The sequence below is a fragment of the Enoplosus armatus genome, chromosome 8, assembly GCF_043641665.1.
Source record: "Enoplosus armatus isolate fEnoArm2 chromosome 8, fEnoArm2.hap1, whole genome shotgun sequence".
In the NCBI taxonomy this organism is placed as follows: Eukaryota; Metazoa; Chordata; class Actinopteri; order Centrarchiformes; family Enoplosidae; genus Enoplosus; species Enoplosus armatus.
Window position 1 is genome coordinate 18,378,711 of NC_092187.1, and position 26,927 is coordinate 18,405,637.

The window sequence follows — 26,927 nt, forward strand, 5'->3', positions numbered from 1 at the left end:
GCAAAACAGAAACGAAACACCAACCCTAGTTTCACTATCTGACCCCAGTTGGCTGTAAAAGCACAGAAACAAGGAGTCCTTGCGCTGCATCTGCAACGCCTCAAACACTTAGAGTTAATCCGTTAAGGGAGTAGAGGAGTCTTTTTTTCTAGTGACGACCGACATTGTTCTCTGCAGCTAGTTTAGCTAACCGCTAGCCGCTACACTGCCTGGTAATACATGCAATACGCTGCGAAGCAAATTGTCTCCGACGATACCGACACAACAATTAAATGTTGCACGCTTATACTTCAACACCGCGAGGAAACTGAAAGCATACCTTGGATACAAATGATTACTTTCCAGTTACGAATTGATTCGCTCGGCTAGGTAGCTAGCACACAGCCTTCCATTTTCTCAGCCTGGGTGATACGTATCCTCGCGAGAATTACGTACAGACGGAGAGTACCGTGGTTTCCTGTTATACTCTGTTTCTCAGTGATAGTTTGATTTGTGGTCATTTCCATAGAAACAGGTCTGACACTATAAATTAATCAAGGTCCACAGCACTAAGTTGTTCAGAGCATTTTTATTTTTTCTTCACGAGTCCATTTATTGTATGTACAATATGTAAACACGAACGAGACACAAGCTCAAAACAGACATGCTCACAGGAAATAATATCCAGCCAAAATGCAGTTCCTATTTATGCCTACCCAGTTCTTAGACACAGTCTGATCAGGATTCACATCAGCTTTGGATAACCGGTTAACCGGAGACATCGCTCCGAGCTGACATTCATGTGAAGTAATTTATTTTCAAATAACTTTGTTTAGACACATAGAAATGTGATTTCATTAAACATACTATAAAAACATATAACACTATAAATATTGTTCAGGTATTTTCTTACAAAAACTTTGTACAGTTTATATTTTTTAGTTCTTTTTAATAAATCACAGATTTTTTTTTTATGTGGGTCTATACAATGCAGAACTACAATACAAAACTGGTATGAGCCAAAAATACCACCGCTGATATGAAGAGGAATAGTTGAAAACAACCAGCATTACTCAAAATACGTAAGTTGACAGGAAGCAGACATGGTTTAAAACAAAGATGAAACTTGCATAAATCAAAATACCTCTGATGGCACATGATAAATGAGTATCAACGGTTGATGGCTGTTTCAAATGTTTTGTCTCATAATATGGAGAGCAACAAGATAAAAACAGCCATGAAGTACTTAAGAGCAGCATTGAAAATGTTAATGTAGCAAATATTCTGTGGGTTGATACAATCTTGCTCAGCCTTGAAACAAAGTGGTAACAGAGCTATAACAAAACTACAGTATGAAAACATACAGACTCACGTTTTATTTCTCAAAACAGACTACTTTCACATGGTGAATCCACCTGAACACAGACTTGTGAATGAGAGATGAACCAAAAAAATGTCCACCTAGCAGATGTACATATGGGAATGGAAAAATCAAAGTGATATGTCACAGAGGTGCAGGCCTTCAAGCTTTAAGTTTGACGCCAACGCGACAAGCCCCACAACGGCCTCGCAAAATGTGCAAGAGTATCTGTAGTGTAGCAGTTAGGTCACAGTAACACCAGCGCTGTCCTTGCTCTTGTCCATATATGTGGGTGAGTTGCTTTTGTCTGATATGGACCCTGCTCCTGAGGGCAGGGTCTGTGTGGCAGGAGAGTGGCCTGATGGTTTGACTGAAGGGTCCGAGTTGGACTCTGCTTCTGGCTCCTGCTGTGAAGCTGTGGCTGGAAGGAAAAGCAAAATACAAAATGAAAACACTGTATGTGTGCTTGTGTTTGTTTGTCTGCAGAATTTGCCTCTTGTTAGGTAAGAGACAAGGCTGTGTCTACAAAAACAATCATTTGTTATTGCAGTCACATTATACTTTATCAGTTGGTTAGATACATTATGTGGAACTTTAAGGAATGTGTTGAGAGGGGCTGGGTGACCATGGGGATGGGCTTTATAGGAAGTGTATTGAGGTGGTGTCATGTTCATTATACATTTGACATTCATTGTAAAATACTCTAGCATGAATCTAGTTAAAGGTAGAGAAGGAGCTGCCTCAGAATTTCCATGTAATGCAGTCAAGAGTGAGAACACTTTCTTCTAAGAAATCTGACGGAAAAGTGAGTTTTACATCAGATTCAAATGTGAGTGGATAGAGATTATATTTTTTTAAAATTCTACTTCTACTACCACATAATCTGTTCTGCTGCAGATTACCTTCAAAACTTGAGCATGACATTTTTGTGTGCTTCCCCATCTTTGGCAAACTTCAATAATCCAGTTGCCAAATCATTGTGTGACAGCTTTGTGCATCACAGCACTCCAATATAAAATCAACAACAGATGTTGGTTACTTTATTAAAGCAGGCTGCCCATATTTAATCTATATATTGGACACACTAGTGTGCCGTGAGTTTGTTTTCCGTTACCTGACTGTGTGCAGGACTTCATGTGTTCTGGCCAGTGGGCTTGCTGGCAGGGGTAATCACAGTAACTTGTATTCCAGCAGCAGTAGAAGATGGCCTCCTTCCTGCAGTTAGCGCACCACTGTTTCTTTTTGGTCTCGTCCACTGCCTGCTGCTTCTCCGACTCCATCTGCTTTTTCACGTCAGCCACCAACCGTTCTCTTTCCTGCTCCAGACTCTGCCTCATCTCTGCCATTGTCAGTTCTGCATTTAGGTGAGACAACATAAAAATAACTTGAAATACCACGTGTGGAAGAAGAAGCATCTGTATTTATATAATATTCATGAAAATCTTACCGAGATTGTGCTTCATCTCTGACAACTCTTGTTGATGCAGCCACTGGAGCTTCTCAATTTCTATCCTTAACCGTCGAATCTGTGGAAAAAATACACCGAAATTAAAACTTGCCAAGTATTATTACGACACATTAATAAGCACCAGTCTGTATGTCAGAATCTACCTCTGCAATTGTGTTTCCTGATGTGCTTTTGGAAAGGTCATTGTAGATTTCAGTCATTGTCCCTTTTATTGAGTCCATGATCTGCAGAGGTTTGGCAAAAACATGTCACATTAGTCAACAGTTTTAATTACTTTCTGTAAAAATGAAGTGAACAGAGCAGTAATTCAATTTACATGAAGTAAAATTGGCCCTTAATTGTTTTTATGTTGTGGTTTTTCCTTATAGTATGTGACATACATGATAATCAGTGAAAAATTACTGATTTAGAGGGATAATGCAGTTTCTAAATGATAAATCACTGCAGTCCTTTTCACATTTCACACATTTAATCATGGAGCTGAGGATTCTAACTTACTTTGTTTGTGTACTTGGCTATATCTGCAGCCACGTCTGCAGAGACTGTGGGGATCTGCAAGTCTCCAGACGTGAAAGAAGAGGAGCTACCAGATGTGACTTGGGCAGCTGTCGATGAGGAAGTACTCTGAGGCAGGTCTTTTTGATGCACTGCAGGGCATAAAGGTGGAAAAAAATACACATTTTAATACATGTTATCATGTTAACTTTAACGTTCAGATGAATGATTATGCTGGTGTATATACCCTTGGCTGCTTGTCTGGTCTGATAGCGGGTACTTGAGGAGGAGTTCTGCTGTTGTGACTGCAGCTGCTGTGGGCTGCGTGTCTGCCCTTGACTCTGGGCCTGTGTCTGCACTGCTGACTGCTCTCCATGCTGCTGCTGCCTCTGCACCTTCTGCATGTGCCACTTCTGAGACGACGTCTGGAATTTGGTTGGATTCCAAACCACTGCCCGCTGCACAGCCTGAGCCGTCTCTTTAGGCAGTAGAGGGCGCTGTTTCTTTACAGCCGCAGGTACCGGGGATGTTGTGGAGACTGAGGCGGAGGCAGGAGAGGGAGCGCTGGTGGATCCGCTGGTAGCTGTGGTGGCACTGGGCTGACCAGAAGCTGCAGTGGAAACAAGGTTGAGGGCTGCTGTGATGGCGGGTTGCAAAGAGTCTTTCAGGTTAGAGGCTGCTTCCCGTGATGGTGCGGCTGTTGCAGCAGATGAAGGCAGTTTACCTGAAATAAAGAAAATCAGTGTTTGAATTGCACCGTTCCTCAAACCCTGAAGAAAATCATATTGCTCCTTAAGAGTGAGGCTGGATTTCTAAATTGGGCATTTTAAGCCCATGAGGGTTAAATGAGGACTTAGACTAGACGTAGACTTGTCTACTTGTCCTCCAGGGACAGGATTTTTTTTTTTATAATGATTGGAAATGTAGTCCACATCCAACTTGACACATCAAAGTCTGTTTACAGGTCTTGAGAAGTAACACTGCATACGTGAAAAAAGTCGTATTAGCCTTTTGTAGGTCCAAAAGGAAATCTGATTTAGCATAGTTTCTAAATCAGATTTAGCGTCAAGTGATCACTTGACTTGAGTCAGAGTCAGTTAGGCCTGAGGACTACAAGAAGGGAGCTTACCAGACCTCTGTAGCACGCCCCTCATCTCTGCTTGAGGCTAGCAGCTCCATGCTACATTACCCACTACTAGGATAACACATCTCTGACCAAACTGTTGCCGGTTGAATTATATTGTGGGTAATGTAGACGAATGCGTGAAATAAAGCAAAGCAATATCTCTGGTTGTGCTGCATCGGTTTACTTTAAACTTTCCATTGTGGGTCCAACAATTTTACTGGAGTGCAATGCTACATCTGGAGTACTCTTTTAATGGATGGATGTGTAAAGGTCAACCACAGACTTTGAAATTACCAAGGGTTAAACATAAATGTTTAGAGACAGAAGGGATTTGTATATACTGCGTTTTGAAAACTAAAGAATACATAATTTGTCGCACTTGTATATGGTATATTCTGAAAAGATCCTTGTCATACATTTTGTATTTATGGCAATTTATATTTCTCCTGTTTCTCATGTTTGTAGCCACTAAGAGTAATGGTATTTTGTTAATAGCATTTCTGAGAAAAGGCACCACCCTGAAGACAAGATAGCTGAGAACGCTTTGTGAACTGGAGTACTGGAGAATAGTTGTGCGACATGTTTTCATTTTGATGGCACTCACACAGTGCTGCACCTCGCTGTGTGTGTTCTAACATTATAACATAAGGACATTATTTCCTCCCAGTTGTCCTTCTGAGACACAAGTCATAATGAGAATAACAGGAGAAAATGGACACAGTATTTCAGAGGCCTCACCTTCCAACTTGGCAACATTAGACTCTTTGGGAGTTTTGGCAGCAGACGCTCCTGGCTCTCTTCTCGCCCTCTTTGAGTCACGGCCTCCATGTTCGTCCCCCAGGTCAATCACCAGCTCTCTTTCAGAATCAGAGTCTTGCTCAGCCACTGATGTGGCAGCGGCTGCTCTGCCCTCCTCTGCGGCTTTGGGTTTGTCAGTGAGGGGCTGAGACTGGGGCGTTCTGGGCTTGTCCTGGAGGTCCCGATCTGGGCCATTGCTTCCCTTTTTGTCTTTGAGCAGGGGTTCAGAGGTGGCTTTATCCGCGGTCCCTGTAACTCCCTCCTTATTCTCTCCCTCTATGCTTGCTTTGGGCCTTTTTCTCTCTGCTTTGTCCTTGTCGTCCTGGACGGAGCTCTTTGGCTTGTGTTCCTCGTCGCTGAGATACTCGCTGTCACTTGAGTCAGATTTCTCAGAGTCCTCAGAGTCACTGTGATCCACACCTTTATACACATCTTCAGAAATTTCATCTATTCCTGCAGAGAGAAAAATATATTCTTGATTACATGTTTTTAAAAGAGTTAAAACACTTTGTCAGACAGAGCAGAATGAAGAAATATAGACTTTTTTCTTTTGCAATAGCCTGACACTGTTTCCCACCACCAATCCTAAATCAGGAGCAGTCACACTGTGTCCAATATCACATATCACCTGGGGCACGTTGTTATTATAGTTGATATTAATATGTAGAGTCAACACAGCATGAGAGGTACGAGAATAGAGATCTGTGCCAAAAAATAGCACAAGGTGATTGTGTATGTACCGAGCTGTGCCTTGCAGCTCTCAATAGTCTTGTCCAGGCTCCTGATGGGTCTCTTTGGGGTAGGGAGGGCCGCTGACGAACCCTGTTGATGCTGATTTTGCTGTTGTTGTTGTTGCACGGTCTCACTCAGCTCCTTCAGATCCATCTCAGCCTTCACCCGATCTGAGAGGAACAGGTAAATGTTCGATTTCAGAACAAATTCAACATAATGATGATGACATGTTGATTATTAGCCTTTATGACAACATCCTTACAGTATATTTGTGCTATTGGTACTGACCCAGGTTGAGATTGAGGATGCCGCCTGTGCCTGCAGTCCTTTCCTGCTTGGGTACAAGTGCAGGGTTAAAGGGCTTTGGGCTGCCTGCAGGACCCATCTTCCCTGAAACAGGAGATGCTGTAACAAAATAAAAGAAAGGTTCCGGTATTTTTGCTTTACACGTTGAGGTAAAAAAAACTTTGGCTATTTGAGGGCAACGGAAACAAGTTGTGAACAAACACACTGGCATATCATCGCCTCTTAAGTTGATATGGCGAACTTGTTAGTAAACAGTTGCTTATTTACACATCTAGCAGTTACCGAGCAACATGTCATGTTTCTGGCCATGTTGTGAATGCAAGTCAGATATTCACTTTTTAGCTCTGGTATGTTTCATATATACCAACTGCTGAGGGAAATATCTGGCTCTTCAGCTGCTAAATGCTCCACTATGGTCACCAGCTACTCGCCAACTATGTCTGTCTGCTGTGCGGTGCTGAGCAGGTAGTGTACAGTGGATTTCGAGAGCTTATTACTTAAAACAGAAAACGATGCTAAGGGAGCTGTGAGAGTGAACCAAAACAGTAAAGTTGCTGGTCAGAATAGCAAAACAATGAGTTACAAAGCTCTGTAAAGCCGCCAAGGAGAGCCGCAGATTCAGGTGTAAAAATATAGATGTTAGCCACTTTCACATGTTATTTACCAGTACAGTCCATTGATTCCTCTCCAGTGCTGTAGTGGAAGGCTGGATTTCTGCTGGCCTTTTCCATATCCTGTTCCCCATCAGACCCTGTGTGAACTGAGGAGTTGGTGCTCATGGGAGACCGAGGCATGTCCGTCATTGAGACCCTCCGACTCATGCCACTGGGTGTGGAACTCTTGCTGAGCACCATCTTAGGAGATGCGGTTATATCAAAGTTGAAGCGAAGTTTATCCGGTTTCTCCGTTTTCACTGTCCCAGCACTGGGGTTGGAGGGGTCCAGTAGCATCTGTAGTTGGTTGTTGGGTGTGTAGGGAGTGCGGAAGGGTGCATAGTTGAAGACCCCAAATTTCTTGCGAATGTTTTCCACATAAACTTCCATCTCTTGCATGGCGCTGTTGAAAATGCTCTTCGTCTTCTTCACAGAGAAAGGGATCTCTTTGGACATGAGGTAGCAGTTGTTGATGGGGACCCAGGCTCTACATAAAAGCACAATAAAACATTATATTAGCACATTAGAATAACCAGACTAATCTTGGCTTAGTTTCTCTGATACAAAGATTTCCTCTACAATGCTTAAAAGCTTATTTCACCTGTCATGTTGCCCAAAGAAGCGTGCGTCTACCTGCCCATCCTTTTCTCGAAGTGCTTTTGCTGGCCAGAAAGGAAAGCCCTTTAGCTTAGCCCAGACCAGGGGGTGGGGTTGACTCTATTAGGGACACAGCAAAATAAGTCAATGCTTCACAGATCTAAAATCTAAACCAAAATGTATAAACACTGCTTGAATGTAGTATTTAAGATCGTGTAAACACCTACACATGGCTCACAAAACCAGTTGTCCCTTTTTTGGCATGCAGACAGGTAGCACTCTGGACACACCTCAATCTCATTCATCTAGAAATACATATTGAATGACAAAGATGTAATTAGTTCCTAAAATCAGACACATCCACAGAATCTTTTTATTACTAAGTTAGTAAAGTTTCTTTACCTCATGCTCACAAATCTTGACGATGACTTTCGCAGTTGCTGTTAATTTGTGATTACCTGGAATAAAGTCACAAGCTTCATTTAGGTTTTATTTTGTGAATTTGCAGTGTAGAGGGATTACTGATATATGCCAAAGTGGCCTACCTCCATTATAGATGATGCAGTTGTGTAAGATCCATTTCATATCAGCAAGAAAGGCTTCAGTGCAGCCATACATTTTCTTTTTGATATTCTATGTAAAAGTGAAAATAACTAAATCAAAGACAAGATACTCCATGGTGTCCTCAAATATGTTTTGTCTACATTCTGCATTTCTTTAAAGACTTTTTTGGATTTTTCTTTGTGCATTCTGTTGTTACCATTTTTATGTGCAAATCAAAGGAATTAAATAATGTTACCTTCTCTAAAGTACACAGGTCCATGGGGTGGAAAATGTACTCTGCGTAATCTGGGTGCTGTTCCAGAGACACAGGCTTCTGAAAAGGCTCAGTCTGCTCAGTTTAGGCAAATATGGAGAAAGAAAAACAGATGCATTAGCCAAAATTCGGAAGACTCATTTCCTGAACTTTTGTGCTTGATTATATAACACTTTCTTAGACATAGAAAGATTAAAAGACATGTATTAAACCAGCACACAATGGATCTTTACAAGTCTTACCCCAGGCTGTTTAATCTTTTGGAGTGCGAATTTGAGCAAGTAGGAGAGTTGGTCTATTGTCAGCATTGTCATTGCCTTGCTCTGGGTTTCAATGCATTCGGCAACTGTTATTTTCTGCAACAACAAAAAGTTTAATAATTAACGACATTAATGAATACATAAAACATAACATGAAAATAAACATCAAGCAAAATGCCTGAACACTGATACTAATATAATTTCACATCTCATCTTTTTTAAGTTTACATTATCAGCTGTCTTTTAATTTAGCTTGTACATATATTTGAAATTGTGCCAATGAAAGAAAGTGGATAGTAAATTTTCCTGAATGTAAAGAAGCAGATCAAAACCCTCTAGCATCCCTCAGACTTGTAGTGTGAGCAGTTAGCTTGCAGGGGTGTCACACCATGTGTCATGGAAGGCCAACAGTTCACAGATTTGTTCCTCCTCTCTGGCTGAAGCAGCTCATGGCACATAGTCTGACACCCCTTTTGTTAACTAAGCAAGCAAGCTTATGCCTTGAGTCACACAATCATCTGTGTACACCCACACACATACACATGTCTTCAGCGAGATACCTCACACTCTGGACAGAACCAGTCGCCCTCGGGCTCGGCTGGTAGTTTGAGGCACTTGGCGTGGTACACCCTGGGGCAGAGCTCACAGCAGAGCACCTGGCCCTCGCGGTGGCACAGCCAGCAGTAGAAGTCGTTCCTGCCGTCCTGCGGTACAACATCAACAGGGTCTGTGGTGAGTGCTGGCTGCTTCATATAGTAAAAGGGACCATGTCTTAGCTCTGACTGAAATGCAGGCAAGAGAAACAGGGGGGCAGGTTTCAAAAAACACGCAGGAACACAAAAAGGTGCAATGCAACATAAACAAGGTAGCAGTAAGGTGGGGTAAGCAGGGTAAGAAGCATAGAGGGCAGTAAAGGTGATAAACCCAACAAACTTTTTAAAGCAAATAAACTATCTAACATCTAATCAATTGACTGTTTCAACTGTGAGTCGAACACGACTAACCCAACAGGTTTTAGGGAGTGAGCTTCAGGATAACTGCTGTTTCTTTTTATGTTGTAATTAGATGGCTCATCTCTCACCCGAGACTAAACACAACCCATTATATTGTACCCAACTACTACTTTACTGATACTACATTAATGGATCAATAGAAGCTGATGCAGTTGCTTTCACATCTGGTATCACTTGAGCTTACACCAAATCAATGTTTGGTATTAATCAATCATCAAGTAGTGGTCAAATTTAAATTGCAGCTTATTTGAGAAGCATATATTCTAAACTTCAGCAAGCCACGAACTATGTCCACATCAAACACCTGTCAGGACATTACACAAAAAACTAGGATTAACTTTTAATATCATGCAAGTTCAACAGAGGACTGAAGAGCAAAAGGGAATCACTCCACTCAGCACCACATTCATTTGGCAAGCAGATAATAAAAACATATGCATCAGTCATATATCACCAAAATGCATGACACTTTAATTCAGCAAAACAACAGAATATAAATGACCACGTGATTGATAAAATGTGCAAAATGTCGAAAAAACTACTAAAAATGAACAATTAACTGTGAGTTGACCATGCACTCATGGCAGTGCTCCAAACCTACACAACATCTATTACAACAAGGTAACATCTATACATGTTTGTCCATCTTTAAGCTGACAGTATACTACATTCAAAATCAACACTGGCGTGCTCTCGTAGGCAACGTGGCGTGTTTTCGACCAAGAAAGAAGTCCTGCATTGGGCTTTGATCTCTGCAGTGTGTGCAAGCCTCCAGTCAGAGTTTGTTCAAATTTATTTCAGTACCTTTTTAATCATCTTTCAGATAGTCTAGGTTAGAGAAGTTGGATTGGTGGTCATTGTGTCCAACAGTTTTTGTAACTTTTCAAAACCGACATTCCCACCCACTTCACGCCACGATCAGCCAGCTGTGTGGAGATGAAAAGGGACCCAGGCTTTGAACTTCTCTCTCAAGCGCTTTTCTTTCATTCTTTGCACAACTTTTTGTGGCCCTTGTGTGTACAACAGTATGAATCCATTCCAGGAGAGACTGTCTGAGAATCCCTGCATTTAAAAAGGTATCACGTCCCCCAGTTCTCTATAACGGTAGGCTTTTCACTCCACCTTTGAGTAGGGCCGTTCGGATCAACTATAAAAACATTTGATTTCCAACAAGGTCGGAGAACAACGTGTACGAACTACTTCTTTTCGACCATAACACGGCCCTCAGCAATTTGTTACGGTTCATAGCCCTTTCAATGTGAGGAGTTGTTTTCTTGGTGGAAGACGAAGAAGTCCAAACTCGTGTTGTCTTTATTTTGGATTCTTTTTGGCACCATCTCCTTTGCTAAACTCCATTTTCTGGTGTGGAAGGACAGACCTCCAGTTGCAGCGAGTACATTGGCATTTGCCCCCAGCACCAAACTCCACAGCCTTTGAGAACACGCCAGATTTTGAAATCAGTACACCGAGCCCTTACCTGGTCTTTGCTGTTACTGTTGACGGCCCCAGGCTTCTTCTTTTTCTTGAGAGGGCTGGGGGAGGTGTCAGACGGAGAGTGTCCATTGGAGGAATGGGTGGGACTGGACACCTTTCTCTTCTGTGGTGCAACTGGCCGTTCTGCTGACCCTGGTGGATCAGGAACTGGATTCAGAAAGACAATCAGTTCATCACGTGACCGGAGACAAGTCAAGTCTAACACATTACACAAGCTTAAAAAGATTAAAAGACATGTCATCGCGGTAATCTAAATATTCCTGGAATAAATCAAGAGGATGAAAACAATCATAAACCATAATACATCATTCCCATCATCCCACATTCTTAGAGCTTATTGAGAAATCAAGGAAGCGCAAATTGAAGCAAGTCAGTATCAGCTGAGAAACTCGATCAGATGCAGCGTTCAGCTTTTAGAATTTTGTCATTGTGATAACATTGACATCTTTTACTGACAGCCATCACACTGATCCAAAAAGCACAGAAAGTATTGAAGATGCCACATATTAAATTACTACCTAATAGTAACAAATAGCCCTCTAAACTAACTAGACCCTATGTTGATACTTGACACAAAATCTAAACAGGCAGGCAGGCAGCCATTCATAATGGATTATCTTTGTAGTCCTAAGAGACCAACAAAATGCATTACACTGCTCTCGAAACTTACAGTAAATAACCTCGACATTCTCTGAAGCTAAGATGCCTGTTTGACTCTTAATGCAAGGTACTCGGCCTTAGAGACTTACCTTTGGATCGTGCAGATGCATCCATCCCCTCTACCACATCAGACTCTGTCTTTACCTCCTCCTCAGCCAGACTGCAGAGCACCGAACAAGAGCACACAGAAACACAGAAAGAGAGGCAAACACAAAGTCAGAAAGGGTGTTCAGAAACCACATCAGCATAACAGTAAACAAGTGGAACACCACCTAAGGCACCCGGGTCCCAGAGGATCTGTCAATAGGGACTCTGCAGGTTTCCATTGTTATTGTTTTCATTTGATTTCATCACATCTCTGACACTGTGGTGCGAGGTTCAAATCCTTTCCATATTATCAGTGACAAACGAGTTTGAATATGGTCTTTATGTTTCAAGAGGGAGAATGGTAACAATCACCATGGCAACGATCCTCTCCGCTAAGCACAAGTTGATATTCACAACACATAGGGCCATTTAGCTGACATTACCCTGCACCTCTGTCCTTCAGGAGAGATTGCAGCTGTAGATTGGAGTCGGACTAGGTTCTGATCTTTGCTGTGCTTTGTTTATAACAAATCGTGAACAGTCCTATAGTAAGGAGAGAGTCAAGAGGGAGTCGGTCCATACTACTGGAGGGACAGTGTCTCATGGTGATTAACAGTATATGTCTCTGCTACCTCTCAAGCCCCTTCAGTATCAACAGGCTACACCCAAAGGATTTGGGCCCATTCTTGGAGAGCAACAGCAAGAGATCCATGGAACAAGCTTCAAGCAAGCCTAAATCTTCCTGACATGCATTATCACCCAATCTGTAAATTTGCTATTCTGCAAATATTCACATACATAATTGTTGAGTTACATAAGCATTTTTAGGTGTTTTAAAATCACAACTTAAAATATCTGGCTATTCTACTGCTGTGTTTACAAACTGATGTACAGATCAATATTAATATAACTGATTAATACATCCATAGATTATGAATCAATCCAAAAGCTAAGAAAACGGTACCTCCAACACACACACTAGCATGAGAAAAGCCTGATTTCCCAGGTCTGCAGACCTGCTCTCATCTCATTTCCTCTGAGGAAAAAAAAAAAAGGATGAGAATAAAGGGGGTCTGGCGATAAATGAAAGTCTTTGAGTGTTTGGCTCCTCCTTTGTCAGAGCAACAGAGGGCCTCGTTCCAAGGATGTAGCCTTTATTCACAAGCCCCGAGAAGAAAACCCTCGCAAGGACCCCTGACAGGTCACACACTTGACCAGTTCATAGCTTTGGCTGCAGCTCTGGTTTCCAGCTAGGATGATGGGTTTACAGGCTACGACTCAAAGGTCAACCACATTTGTGGGATAAGCTTTTTTTTCTCTTCTGAAAGTAAAGGAATGCTCTTCATGTCCCCTCCTCCAGCCTTAAAGAGACATTCCACACAAAGTTGATCAAATGTCAGTTCGCTGATAGGCATAGGGAGGTTAAAATACATATCCTAAAGGGTTTCATGAACCAGATATGGCAAAAGAGATTGGATGCGATCACATCAGCTACTAGACCTACACTCATTTAAACACCAAGACAACCTTGATGTTTGCTTCACACTTCAGAGCTTTAACAATGATTAAAGATCTTCTTTCTACCAAACAAAATACCAAATGCTGTTACCAAGCCAACACTCTAGCTCACAATCAAAGCTATTCTAAATACATTCCTTACTCTTTCGGGCATTCAACCTGGCAATCACAGACAGCTTATCAAACTGAAACTTAGGACAATAAATGCATCAGAACTTGCGTTGTCTGAAAAATGACAGTTGAGTAGAGTTTCTTTAAAAACATGGCATATGGGTATCTTGTTTCAGCCTGCCAACAGTCTCACACACACACGCACACCCCAACCCCTCCGGGGCCTTCCTGTTCCGGACTGAGTGAACAAACGAGGCCCACATGAAAATAAGAAAACGTTAGCCGAGTCGCTCTGCTACACGTACCACAGCCCTGAAAAGAGAGAACATTCGCCATCACCAGGCAGCCCAGAGCTGCTGAACAAAGTGCCACAACCCCATATTATATACACACACTTAATACCAATGGCAAGACATTGCTGCAACTACCAGGAAGAGAAAATGACCAGCAGTAAAAAAGTATGCTGATCCAAAGGGCATTCTCAGATCAGGAGCTATGATCCATCACACAATGAGAGTTAGGCAAATAAATCCTCAGCAGAATCTGGGATATATTCCAGAGAGACGCGGGTTCAAGAAAACACTGACAGTATTCCCCCTCTGCAAGTAGTACCTGATGGACAAAAAGGAAACAACACTGACTCAGTGCCTTTAGATTCCAGTCCTGTGAGAGACGAGCAGGGTTCTCTCGTCACAGAAAATGGAGGCCACAGCTTGTTCCCCTCCCCCCTCTCCCCCATCCCCCACTCCGAGGCTCAGACTCAGGCACTGGCACATCCATGCAGGAGGACCAGAGAGATCTGTGGAGATTACAGTCCAACATTTTAAAAAACACGGCTATGTCAAGACAAACCCTCACGGCCGATCACAGAGACAGAGCAGAAGCACAGAGAGGAAGACACGAGAAAATCCAGCAAAGTGAGAAGCACTCATCTGTGGGGGGGGGTTTTTGCTTTTCTTTTTATGTCTTCGATCTTGGCTTCCCTCCTTCCCTGTGAATACTGCTGTCATAGAATAATTAGATTTCATTTTCAAGAAAGAGACGAACACTGTGAAGCCACACTCAGATCCTGGCAAAGCTATTCTTTCTCTATGCCTTAAAGACTGCGTAGATTTTACACATCAAAGAGACAAATACCTGAATAAATGGCCTCTCTACATGGCACTCCAGGAAAGCCATTCGACGCAAACATCATATTGTACTCTCTGTGCTGGAACCGCCATTGAAAACACTTGTTATTAATACCACTGACCAAAAAAACATCCTACTCACCCTGCTACACAAAACCCCAGAGAGATTATTAGGTTTTGAAAAAGGACTTGATATATTCAGCTTTCACAAGACCAACAACCACATGCAGACAATGAAGAAATGCATACTATTAGCTTTTGCTTTTCCTGAAATCAACAAAAACTAAATAATTAAAAGCTGAAGGTATAATGTCTACATTTCATAAAATTATGATTTTAACTACATAAAGATGCCTGTTTTAGCATTACTCCTTTACAATGTTAAAATGATGCCCCAACACCAAAGTATGCTACTGATATGCACAAAATATCCTGCATGAAAGAAAGATTTGACCTGGATTTTATATAAGGCTGTAAAGGGTGAATCAAAGATGGCTGTGGAATTTTCCAGAAGGCCCTTGCTCTCCCCGCTGCTCTCCCTCTGATTGTCAATCTTTAACCTCGACTGCAGCTGCAATTGGCTGGAGGGCCAACAGGGTGGAACATTATTGGTCGGCTGTGCTATGCCACACAGATCACAGTGTGCAGGCTCCCCTCTTCCTCTTAAAAAGCATTTTTGCTGCAATGCAGACATTTCCCCCTGCATTAGACGGTTTATACTCCTTCAGTTTAGCTTGCCCTTCTTAACTATGACAGTATAAACCGGAGGGGATTTGAAAAAAGGCCTTTTGGGAGATTAAAGTCGTGGTTTTGATGCATAACTCATGGCTCTGCTATTCGACCTCTGCCGTCCTATTCGTAGGCTACGTTGCCTCAGAAAGAGGGTCCGACGATTTGTCCCAACACCATGACGTTACGCATTGCTGACATTTCAAACTATCAATGTAGCATTTGTATTACAGGCTTGTCCAAGCACGGTGGAGTAACTCATTCCTATTCAGTAGAAAAAAATTAACTTTTGGTTTTGGTTTTACAGAGAGAGTGACTAAGTCATAGGCTAAGAGGAAACACTGATTGTAACGTTAGAGGCAACATGCCTTGTCTCAGTCCACAAGAGAAAGAAAACACTTTGTTTCCCCCACGCAGTTGAGACAGCTAAAACGATGATACATGATACAATGTTCAGTCTATCCTCTGAAAAATAGTTTCCTCATACACCTTGTCTTTGTTTAGATTTCTTTTAAAATATCTTGACAGAAAAACAGCTTTTTAATCTATCATATGTAACAATGAAATTTCTGACATTTGCATATATATATATATATATATGTATACACAAATGTAATTTAAAAACATGTAACGCCTAACGTTGTTCCTCTGTCCTGCGGTCTGATCTGTAAAGCAAGACTGGAGTCCTAAGAGCTCTCTATAAATACAAAATGGCCACTGTCTGTCTGAGGCTCAGAGAGTGGAGGAAGCAGTTTCACAATAGTGAAGTGGAGTCGGCGAAGCCTCGGGCAGTGAACTCTGGGCCTGTGGCTGTAAATAGAGGTAACCTGTGTCTCAACATTTAGTTTCTAAAGACTAGACTGGAAGAATTGGAAGAGGATTGCCCCTTCGACAAAAGGTTTGTTTCACGTGGGCTCATCCTCTGACCATTATGGAGTGCAGAAATAGTACAGTACTTAGTACAGTTTTCTTAAATGTGTGCTGAGTCATACAGTCTTCAGGTTCTGAATAATTTATTTTACATGTACAAAAAATTATTAGATTGAAAACCAGTATTCAGTTCTGCCCTGTACTCCTTGTCCTCCTAACAGGCACATCTGTTGCCCCCCACGTCTATTCCCCGGCCTGGCATAACACACAAGAAAACAGCACAGAGCCAATCCACTTACAAAGGGTACATAATACCCCCCCTCCTCCTCCACTGCCCATCCCCCATTCTTTCTCTGCCAGCCTACAACACAAGACTGCCACAACAGAAAGGAGATGTGGGTGCCATTTTTAAATCTAACTCTCTTTTGCATTATAAAAAAGGAAAAGGATTTTCCATGGTCCACTCTGCCTCCTGTATGGCAGCCTGGTTGTCTGGGGCACCCATGTGACCCTGAGACACAGAGAGAGAGCAAGGGTGAGAGTCGTTACCCAACCCCCCACCCTCAGCGCTGTGGAGCAGAGAGGCCTGGCGAGGCCTTCAATCCACCCCAGCTCCTCCTCCTGCACACTAAACTGATTTTAAGGTGTGCACATTCATCATGAGAAACCAACAGTCACCACAACAAGAAGAAGGAAGCCATGTTGTTATCAGAGAGTTGAGATAAAAAAGACAGAGCTTACCTCTGTGGATGCATGGCTGCCTGACACACTGTTATGTCAACACTTATAAAACATGGAGGACACTCTCAGCACTCAGCCGGGGAAGGCTCCGCTCTTCAGGCAAGGCGATCAGGCCCCAGTGATGTTAGCCAGATCCTGACTGGCCGCTTTCCTCACAGGCAGAATACAAGGCCGCGTCTGATTGGCCGAAATGTTTCCTGAGTAATTATCTTTGTTCAGTGCAGGCAGGGGCAGCACTGTGAGTGTCAGAGAGAGGGGAAGAAAAATAAGCACAGAGCTAGGCCTAAAACCACAAAATAACATAATTAGTATGAGTATTTTTGACATACAAACCCCATATAACAATGTTTTAAAGCCTCCAAGTGTAGAATCTCGCGGTAGTTGTCTTATTTGAAGGCTTTAGAAGGAGAAATGGCAGCATGTAGACAGTGAAGAGCAGGACACCATGGCTTCTCTGCACAAGCCTCCATTTTTTTTATGTGGAGAGGGCCTTTGTTTAAACTCCTCCCTCCCTCTTGGCTGTTTCCAGAGAAAAGGGAGACTGTAGCTCCTCACCTATTTTGGTAATTCAGTCTGCAAAAAAAGAACAGGGAATTTAGGCTGCTAAAATGAGAAATTATACAGTCAAAACACTATTCTGGTGTGTTGTAAAGGAAGGGGAAAAAGACCGGGAGTTGTGAGGAAGCCATGCTTTTTTATGTCACACATGACCGTTGTTACTGTAATAACCTTAATATATAATTCCCCAGTGATATGTATAAACTCATGACTACAAAAATGTAGCAACTATGATTAAAAAAACTAAAATGAAATAGGTATCTCCTCATCTCCTCCTCCATGAGAAGGATTACTAAAACTGAAAAATGATATTGTATGTGCATAGGGTTTCCTCTTCAACGTCTATGCTAACGTCTATGCTGTAACAGTGGTCCTTAATAATTAAACACAGCTGGATGAAGCACCAGTTTTGTTGTCCTTTTGGCATTCAGCAGCAGCAAAACATAATGTAATGAAATCCTATATAATAATCCTGCCAGAAATGCAATCTTGGGGGCAAATAATGTTTTAGTGTCCAATAATTTGTAAGGCTGTAATTCATGGTGCTATTCTGGATTAAATTATATTGAAAGGTGTTTACTCCTCCATAGATGGGGGGTCCAAATATTAGAAATAAATGTTTACTGCAACGTAATCCATTAAAACACAAACTTTTGTCTCATAAATTGCCATTGATTACATTGTAGATAGTACTCTGTTGGAGTGTCTATGCACAGTTAAAATTAGTGTTCTTCATCAGTGTGAGAGAGAAAAATTTGCGCCCAACGTGGGGCTCGAACCCACGACCCTGAGATTAAGAGTCTCATGCTCTACCGACTGAGCTAGCCGGGCTACATGCTACCTCCAAATAATAATATATTTTAAAGTACTGTACGTAACACCAATACTCACACTCACTATCTGAAATTGCGTCACTTTGTACTGGCGTGTATTGAACTAAGAAAGGGAGGGTTTGGCCCTGCTGTCCCGGTTCGGTCTCATACTGACCTCTAGCGTCAAAGAACAAAAAGTGTTATACTTAACTTGAGTCAGCCCAATGTTTCTTTGATGTAAGCAGCCAATAGTTGAATAACTATAATTTACCGGTCATGTTAAACGGCCCAGTTAAATAAAAGTGAAATGAAAAATGCCTTTTTAACGCTTTTAGATCATACCCCCGGTCATATTGTGCACGTATGCAAATACCCCCCAAAAAACATAAAAATTCAATTTCTTTGTATTTTCATATCAAAATCTATCATGTTTTCTGTCTATAAAACAAAAGATGACGTGTGCTCAGGTGCGCTTGAACCAACCAATTTCTTACCAATCAAGACACAAATTACTAACGTTGGCTACCTAGGGTCTGAAGAATAATCAATTAAAATGTCTGGCTGTCGCTAGCGTCTTTTACAAAAGGTTTCTTTCATAGACGTTTAACACTGGCCCTACAGTCTCAAAGAAAACTTAAACTAACGGTTAATTAAGCTAACGTTGATTAGCTGACTACAGTGAAAACGTTAGATGACGTTCGGTAAGTAGCGTCGTTTGTCTTGAACGCCATGTAGCATAAACGTTAATTACCTGACCGTTTGTTTCCTCTGCAAATTGTCCGAAAATCACCGTTAGGTTAGAGGAAATACAAGCCACCATCATCTGACTTATTACCTGGTAATTGACTTGGTTTACCTTTTAAACGGGAGCACTGCCAAGCAGACAAAGGTGCAACATCCGGTCACCCTTTTCAAAATAAAAGGCAAGTGAAAAAATGTACCCACGAGAAAGTAGTAATTGTGTTCTCTTGCCAATATTTTCGATCCTTTACTTGGGTAACAGTAGAAATACCACAATATAAAAATACTCTATTAGCCTACAAGTTAGTCCTGCATGCAAAAGCATACAAAAGTACTTATCATGCACATTGGACCTATTCAGTGTTGTAATATATTATCTGATTGGATTATTCCTATTGATGCATCACAGGTGTAAAGTAGCATAAAATGGCAACCGAAAATACTTCAAAACGTATCTAATTACTTCTACCACTGGTCTCCATAATATCAAATTACACATACAACATTATACTAATACCACCTCAAACCCTGGCATCAATATTTACCTTGGACACAGGGCACAGACTTTTCACAGTCTTAACAGAAACTGAACACCAGTGTCACAGTTGGGCTATATTAATAGCAGGGCTTTTGTATTTAGTATGAGGTTTCATTACATTGTACAGCAATTGCTATTTTTCTGGACACTGGGGTTAATGATATAAGTAAATCCTTGTGGAAAATCATCGGGGAAATGAACAGGGAGGGGGAGATGGGAACCTTTTTGAGTTCTTGAGTAAAATAAGTGAAATACATTATTCCATTGCACAAGTTATTATTTTGGAACAGTTGATGATGAATATAATATTAATTTAATTAAATATGACCTACATCTCATGACAATATAGCACTCTAGGTGTGACTGAGAGTGTGAATGGTTGTTTATATGTCATTCATGTGATTGACTGGCATCCCACAGATGGTATGTATGGACTACTTTATACTGTAATATGTACCTTGTGAGCACAAAATAGTAGATAAATAAACAAAACTATAATGATAGTCTAATGAAGGTCTTCAAACTAGAATTTGACTCAGGGATCCTCTATATGGCAGGCTGACAAAAGTGGGTAATAATGCCTCAGATGATGTTGTTCTTTAGTGGTGTGAATTCTCTAATACTTCTCTAATACTAATGTGCAATTAATAAAACTACCAGTTAATCTAGTCCTGCTATTTTGATATACACTATAGTTTATAAATAGGCCTATCGTTTCAGATGATGCTGTGCTGAAATATGACAGATCCCCAAACAAGTCTGCATCACTCAAATTATGGAACTCTCCTGAAAAGTGGCGCTTACGTGGAGCACGTGAAGGCACCACGGGCCTGGGTTCTCCTTCTACGTCAATGACACTGGGCGGTTCATGAATGGGGGTTTGAAGTGGGAGGGCCCGTCATCTGACTTTACCAGGCAGGGGGAAGAAAGTGGGTGTTGTGCTGTAGTGTTTGGTTTGGTGCGATGCATCTTCATGACTGTTTTTAAACACACGAGCAGCGGGTTCACTGTGCTTAAGTTACGGACCGCGGTGGAGCGATCAGACCCAGAGCAGAGCAATCATCCGTCAGTTGAGACGTGCAGCAGGGGGAAAGCTAGCTCCAGCCCAGCTAGACTCCGTGACGGCAGCCCGGGAACCAGAGAGGGGAGAGCCGCGTCGGTGAGCCATGGGTTTCCGTAAGAAGAACAAGAGCCCGCCGGTGCTGAGCCACGAGTTTGTGATCCAGAATCACGCCGACATGGTTTCATGTTTGGCCATGATTATCCTCCTCGGCCTGATGTTCGAGGTACTGTGTGATTGGACAGGAAAGGCACGGGAGCTGTGGTTAGCCGTGTGATGTTAGCTGCTGCAAACTATCGTTAGCTGTCATGACAGCAGCACTCCAGGGGCAGGGCGCTAGCGTGTCTTTCTCCTTCCCTTCTCATGTGTCTCACTGATTGCCAAAGAAGATGGCGAGGAGGCCCACTGGCACAGCTTTAACAGGTCATTTTACCAGTCGGCTAATCCATTGCCTCCTTAGCAAACATGTAGCCATCTGGCCCTTGGCAACAAGCTAGTCAGGCTAAATGTCAGTCTGCATGCTACACATTTGATCACAAGCCGTTTGGTTCGTCAGACAAATTATAGCTGACTAGTACCTAGCCACGTTTGAATGAAACAAGATAGCGCTCCCCACTAACCTGCCCCCACCCAAACTCAGACACCAGGCTGAAAATATTGTGAAAACTGATAAGATTTTGTCATAACGTGAAGATGAAGATGGGTTATAGCTTACAGTTATCAATGCCCACACTCGAGGAGAAAGTGAAGCCCACCACACACACTCCTCCTGACGCAATGAGAGTCATTGTAGCAATGGAAGTGAACTTAAAATATACCTAATTTCGCTAGAGACCCCTGGGTGCCCCTCCAGGCAGCCCCTGGAGGTCCCCAGACCCCAGTTAGTGGATTCAGGATCTTGCAGTAACACAGCTGTCCTCACTTATACTTATAGTGATGTCTGAATTTTTCACAAATGTGTTGAAAAAGTTTGATACTAAACGTTCAAATGTGGATGCAGTCTTTGTGACGCTCTGTTTATGTACGCCTGTCAAAAAAAGGATCATGACTGAGAGTAAGGTTCTCTCTCCATGGTCAGCGACAAACCTTTCCTCTGACCTCAGAATCTGTCCATTAATCCTGTGTCTTTCTTTGTGTTCCAGGTCACAGCAAAGTTTGCCATCATGTTCATCACTGTCCAGTACAACGTAACACAAGTTCTTGGTGAGCCAAAGTTTGTAGGTCCAGTGATCATTTCAGTTAACTGCACTTCACTTCATTAATTGTTTATTCTGCCTCTTTAGCCACTGTTTAGGATTTAAGGTTTTAACTTTGTGTTTCTCTTATTTTGCAGATGAGAAAATTGAGCCAGTGAACCTTTACCAGTATGGCCCGAAAGATGTGGCCACTGTGTTTTTCTACCTGCTCATTGCGGTCATCCTTCATGCCTTGATACAAGAATATATTCTCGACGTGAGTACATCATCACCCAAACTCAGCACTCATCATATTGGCTCACGTTGTTTGTTAGTTTTTCATTTCAAAAGCGACAAATAATGTCACATGTGTTGGTCTGTGTTCTGGTCCATGACTAAGTTTTGGAGAGCCGTTTTATAGGTAATTAGGTCCAGTCCTACCAGCTGCAATGCTCATGTTTCTCCTGACATCTTTTGTCTTTGACTTCAATTCCCAGAGGGATATTATTAATAGAAAAAAATATTTTTATTCCAAAAATAAAAATCTTTTTGTGGACCACATTCAACAGGATTCTTTTAAAAATATCTGTCTGTCTTGAAGGATAGGATCCCACATTTTCTTAAAACAGGTGCCGATGTGAACATTGAAACCGGTTTTGCTCCCTGTAATATTCCTCCTGTTAATCCTGGACATTAAGAGATGGAGGACAAAATCCTCAGCCCTCGTTCTGTAAAAGAATACATGCAATTTGGGGTTCGGTGTCTTGCTCAAGGACACTTTGACATGTGGAGTGGAGAACCCGAACCCTGTAATTAACAGATGACCCGCTTCAATTCCTGAGCTGCCCAACTGAAGACAGACTTGGAAACAAATGTGAATTCATCCTTTAAGGTCAAATGATTACAATTACAACATTTCTGCAAGAAGGAAACAGTGGAGCACTTGCGGCTATTTGTGCTGATCACCATTTATGTTAGAGCTGTGACCGTTATAACTCAGTCACAGGCAGTGTTATATACTCACGTATACTTTTCTAGCTACAAGGAAGGAACAAAATGTCCCCCACATCCACATTTGATATATTAGTTCACCTTGTGTATGATTTTCTTCTAATTTCAGAAAATGAACAGGCGGTTGCACCTGTCAAAAACCAAACACAGCAAGTTCAATGAGTCCGGACAACTTGCAGCGTTCTACCTGTTCTCCTTCATCTGGGGCTGCAGCATCCTGACAGCGGTATGAGGGTCAGGAGTCACAGAAACACACCGTCCCTGCCTGCATTAGGCTTTATCTTACGCAGTGTCTCTTTTTCTCTGACAGGAGGACTTTGCAACAAACCCTACGTTCTTATGGGAGGGTTACCCACACACTCACATGGTGTAAGTAGAGATTAATAGACTCATATGTTAGTGATTAATCCCAGCACAATCTAAACAAAACATTTAGTTCCAATTTTAAATGAGTTCTTGTTTGATAGAAGATAATCAGATGAATTCCAAAGTTTAAGATCACAGTCCAAGCTTAATGTCAAAGATCAATGAGAGATCATGTTTTGGATTCCACGCTGTGTTTCCTTCCCATTTTCTTAATGGTTTGACTTGTCGTGTGTGTTGCTGGATTTAAAGTAGAAGTTACATAACAGTGAACTATGTACAACATGATCTATTGTATATTAATACTATATAGCTTCTGTTCATGTGGAAATAACACCCAGGCTCTTACCTCTGCACAACCTGTCCTCTGTCCTAGTTTTCAGGTCAAGTTCTTCTACATTTGCCAAATTGCCTATTGGCTCCATGCACTTCCTGAGCTGTACTTTCAAAAAGTACGGAAGGTGAGGGTCATTTAAAAAAAAAAATCATATATTGGGGGGGGGGGGGGGGGGTCATGTTTTTGTATGCTGCCCTGGGTTAGCAGAGCAGCGACTTACTTATGTAAATCAGTGGTTATGCAGATGTGAGATGGCACGTTGGCTCAAGTGAAAGACAAAGCTGTCAACTTTAATTGGGGTTTTATAGCCACATCAATCCTATAACGTCTTAACAGATGAGAAGTGGTGAAGAACTTGAGTGTGAGTGTGTCAACAGTAACACATAAGACTACGATAAAATTAATTTCACCAGTTATTGTTGAAGTTTTAGTCTGTAGCCTATGATGAGTGCAGTGGTGTTTAGACCTCAGTCGGTTCATGTCCCCTCTAACCACTTCTAATGCTCGCTGGCGTTTTCATGTGTCTCCACGAGGAATCAGCTGAGGGCTGGGCAGATGTGCAGTATGCGGCACATAGGGGCTAGGAATACCTTTTAAACAATCAAAGCTCTGTTGCAGTACTTATACACAAGCAAGAAGAAATGTTTTTTCTCAGTGGAAGTAGCATGAAGACGCTATCACTTATTAGTGCCCCATTTTCTAATCTGTTGAAAAAGCATTTTGATTTGGGGTTTGTTGAATAACGTGTGTGTGTGTGTGTGTGTGTGTGTGTGTGGCTACTTCGTTTACATATTTTGTACATACATTCATTTAGAGTAAATTGGAGCCAAGCGCATGTCGAGGCTTAATTTGCATAGTAAATGTAGTATAGCGTCAGAGCTAAAAGGTGGTTGGTGAGTCCTGGCTGTGTTTTAAGGGCTGCAGACTTTAAAGGAAGCCATTGTTCCTCAAGAAGGTTTCACTATACAGTAAATACAATGACTAAAATCTACAGTATACATAGATACTTCAAGTCCAAAGTTAGACTAAAGGCCTACTTGAAGAGATGTTTTGTCATCCAGATATCTTAACAGCAAACTGCACTGTTTGTGGTAGCTGATGTTGCTGCTGTAGAGCTGCTGCTCTTACCAACAAACTCTCTCCTCTCCGCCGTTGTTTTATTTCTACAGGAGGACATTCCCCGCCAGCTCTATTACATTTGCCTTTACGTTGTCCACATCACTGGTGCCTATGTCTTAAAGTGAGTGAAATTATTCATTTTTCCTCTGAGGGTGAAATAAAGAATATTCTCAAGAAGCATATTCTACATATATCATTTATAAAGATCTAATGTATCCTGGTAATGGCTGAGAAGGTGTCAGACCAGGGCCTGATAAACTTTGATAAATGGTTTTAGCTTGGGGTTTTTTTTTTTAACAACCTGGTAAAAAGTGTTGCTTTTTGCTATTGCAGGAATGTGTATAAAATTAAAATTATCATTATGCTTATTAACAACTTGGACATCTTATGTGACACAAAGCTGCTACACAGTATCTATGAGTTTATGGAGTAATTGTTTTTTCTTTTCTTCGAGTGATGAGCTGAGTAGTTTCCTTTATTGTCCTCACACAACCTCATAAAGATTATCTTTAAACTGTAAGCCATGCCAGCTGACTTTTCCTATATATGGAGGATTGAAACCATAATTCACCATGTGTCTTACTGTACTTTGACCTGTGAGCCCTACCTTTTTTTAAAAGTCTCTTCCCCTTCCTCCAAGACTATTGATCTAAAGAAAAGTAATGCTAATACAAAAAGTGTTATCTCCTGGTTCACAGACGTTTTCTTTAATAAGAGTATATGTTGCTGATGGTGTTCAGTGTCTCCTGCTCTCCTGTAGTTGACATTTCTTTCTTCGTGTCCTGAGTTGTCCTCGGTTAACTATGTGCTGCCATCCCTCTCTCTGTGTCCCGTGTGATTAGCCTCCACCGACTGGGCCTGGTGTTGCTGGTCCCTCACTACCTGGTGGAGCTCCTGTTCCACGCTTCACGCCTCTTCTACTTCAGTGATGAGAACAAGCAGAAGGGGTATTGCTTTCATTCGTCTAACAAACAAGTTGTCATTTTTGTTGGGTGGTGGTGATGCCTTCCGGATCTGAACCATCTGATGCCAATGTCATTTTGTTTTTCCTTTTACAGTTTTACTCTGTGGGCGCTACTTTTTGTCATTGCCCGCCTCCTCACCCTCACACTCTCAGTTCTGACGTTTGGCTTTGGGCTGCCCCGTACAGAAAACCAGGGCTTTTCCCTAGCAGAAGGCAATTTCAATGTGCTCACCATAAGGCAAGTCCAGATGGCAGTTGACAAGAAGAGCCCTTAAAGTCTCGTACCTAGCTAATTTACCCATGGCATTAAATTTAAAAAGGACAAAGTTTGGTTTTCCTGTTCACAAGTTAAATCATTTCATCAATTCATCAAAATTTTCCCCTCAGGATGACTTGTCTGGCAGCTATCTGCCTGACGCAGGCTTGGATGATGTGGAAATTCATTAACTTCCAGTTGAAAAAGTGGAGGGAGCACAGCCAGAACCAGGCCTCAAAGAAGAAGGCGGTCAGCCCAAAGAGCAAGCCTCACAAAAGGGAGCCGACAAGGGGTGAGTATTCAATAACCTCGGCATCTGGTGAGTCAGCCAAATGGACATAATGTTTTTCAGTTTATGTCTCGCACACTTGATTTACAAAATTGCTCATTGTTGAACATCTGAAATCGCTTTCATCAGGAATGTTTCTATCCACTTGTCTTGTCAGGAGGTGCTGCCAATGGGGTTGTGAAGTCTGACGATAAAACATCACCGCGGGCAAGAAAAGCCAAAGCTTCATAGAGATGGAAGAAATGGGTGGGAAAAAAAACTGAGTGAGGGAGTTCTGACAATGTGACATAATGTCTTTACACAACATAACATTTTGTCTACTGCTCTCCAAAACAAATGTTTAAGCGCACTAAGAAATCTTACATAACTGTCCCTTTGGGGTTGTAACTCCCATTTTGAAAAAGTTCAGTGTTACTGTCTGCTAGAAATGTTTATTATTCATTTGGGTTGTCTGCAGATGGCACGTTGACAGGACAGTGCTGGTTTTGATGCTTTAACAGGATAGATTTAGCTCTTCAAAGTGTCCTTTTGTGTAAAACTACGATCACTCGCCGGGTACTTTGAGCAACTGAGTTGCTCTTCAGTAATTTGGCATGGAATCAGTTAACATCACAGTACCTTTTTAAAAAGCGAATTTTTGACTTCGGGGCAACTTGGTATAAAGTGTTAATGTACAGATTAACTGTACGGGGTGTCATTTTAAACTTGCAAAACAGGCCACTGGCTCAAGTCCCAAAACAAAGCCTTTCTTGCTCTGCAA

General features: G+C 41.8%; 2 protein-coding genes and 1 non-coding gene across 7 annotated transcripts; 1 reads left to right on the forward strand and 2 right to left on the reverse strand.

Moving 5' to 3' along the window:
* Nucleotides 1-549: 549 nt before the first annotated feature.
* On the reverse strand, nucleotides 550-16,973 carry LOC139288556 (MYND-type zinc finger-containing chromatin reader ZMYND8-like). 5 transcript variants are annotated; one of them, XM_070909873.1, is made up of 20 exons: nucleotides 16,945-16,973; nucleotides 11,848-11,918; nucleotides 11,082-11,245; nucleotides 9,152-9,295; nucleotides 8,574-8,687; nucleotides 8,314-8,406; nucleotides 8,060-8,147; nucleotides 7,917-7,972; nucleotides 7,742-7,819; nucleotides 7,519-7,634; nucleotides 6,929-7,404; nucleotides 5,967-6,128; nucleotides 5,167-5,679; nucleotides 3,679-3,978; nucleotides 3,550-3,627; nucleotides 3,306-3,454; nucleotides 2,951-3,031; nucleotides 2,787-2,865; nucleotides 2,454-2,693; nucleotides 550-1,760 (listed from the first exon to the last, which is right to left on the reverse strand). In XM_070909873.1, exons 1-20 carry the CDS (start codon nucleotides 16,956-16,958, stop codon nucleotides 1,582-1,584), a joined length of 3,195 nt encoding a protein of 1,064 aa, XP_070765974.1. In that variant the 5' UTR covers nucleotides 16,959-16,973; the 3' UTR covers nucleotides 550-1,581. The 5 variants fall into 5 exon arrangements, with proteins under 5 accessions (XP_070765974.1, XP_070765973.1, XP_070765972.1 ...); XM_070909872.1 differs by adding an exon at nucleotides 6,247-6,363 and having other exon boundaries at nucleotides 3,550-4,026; nucleotides 9,152-9,373; XM_070909871.1 differs by lacking the exon at nucleotides 16,945-16,973 and adding exons at nucleotides 6,247-6,363; nucleotides 16,503-16,549 and having other exon boundaries at nucleotides 3,550-4,026; nucleotides 9,152-9,373.
* Nucleotides 16,974-18,260: 1,287 nt separating this feature from the next.
* Nucleotides 18,261-18,333, reverse strand: trnak-cuu (transfer RNA lysine (anticodon CUU)). The gene has a single exon. It is a non-coding gene; the product is annotated as a tRNA-Lys (tRNA).
* Nucleotides 18,334-20,633: 2,300 nt separating this feature from the next.
* LOC139288953 (translocating chain-associated membrane protein 1-like 1) lies at nucleotides 20,634-26,398 on the forward strand. The gene is made up of 11 exons (XM_070910422.1): nucleotides 20,634-20,879; nucleotides 21,796-21,856; nucleotides 21,987-22,105; nucleotides 22,949-23,065; nucleotides 23,150-23,208; nucleotides 23,579-23,663; nucleotides 24,709-24,779; nucleotides 25,501-25,605; nucleotides 25,717-25,860; nucleotides 26,010-26,170; nucleotides 26,325-26,398. Exons 1-11 carry the CDS (start codon nucleotides 20,760-20,762, stop codon nucleotides 26,396-26,398), a joined length of 1,116 nt encoding a protein of 371 aa, XP_070766523.1. The 5' UTR covers nucleotides 20,634-20,759.
* Nucleotides 26,399-26,927: the final 529 nt, after the last annotated feature.

Bases quoted from the DNA above. Each gene is read 5' to 3' on its own strand.
- LOC139288556 (XM_070909870.1), bottom strand. From the start codon at position 14,213: ATGGGGGAGAGGGGGGAGGGGAACAAGCTGTGGCCTCCATTTTCTGTG. The intron at 7,405-7,518 runs GTGAAATAAGCT...GCTTTTATGTAG, and splicing joins TTCTTTGGGCAACATGACAG to AGCCTGGGTCCCCATCAACA. The intron at 5,680-5,966 runs GTACATACACAA...TTCTCTCTGCAG, and splicing joins GAGCTGCAAGGCACAGCTCG to GAATAGATGAAATTTCTGAA.
- LOC139288953 (XM_070910422.1), top strand. From the start codon at position 20,760: ATGGGTTTCCGTAAGAAGAACAAGAGCCCGCCGGTGCTGAGCCACGAG. The intron at 23,066-23,149 runs GTATGAGGGTCA...TTTCTCTGACAG, and splicing joins GCTGCAGCATCCTGACAGCG to GAGGACTTTGCAACAAACCC. The intron at 24,780-25,500 runs GTGAGTGAAATT...CCGTGTGATTAG, and splicing joins ACTGGTGCCTATGTCTTAAA to CCTCCACCGACTGGGCCTGG.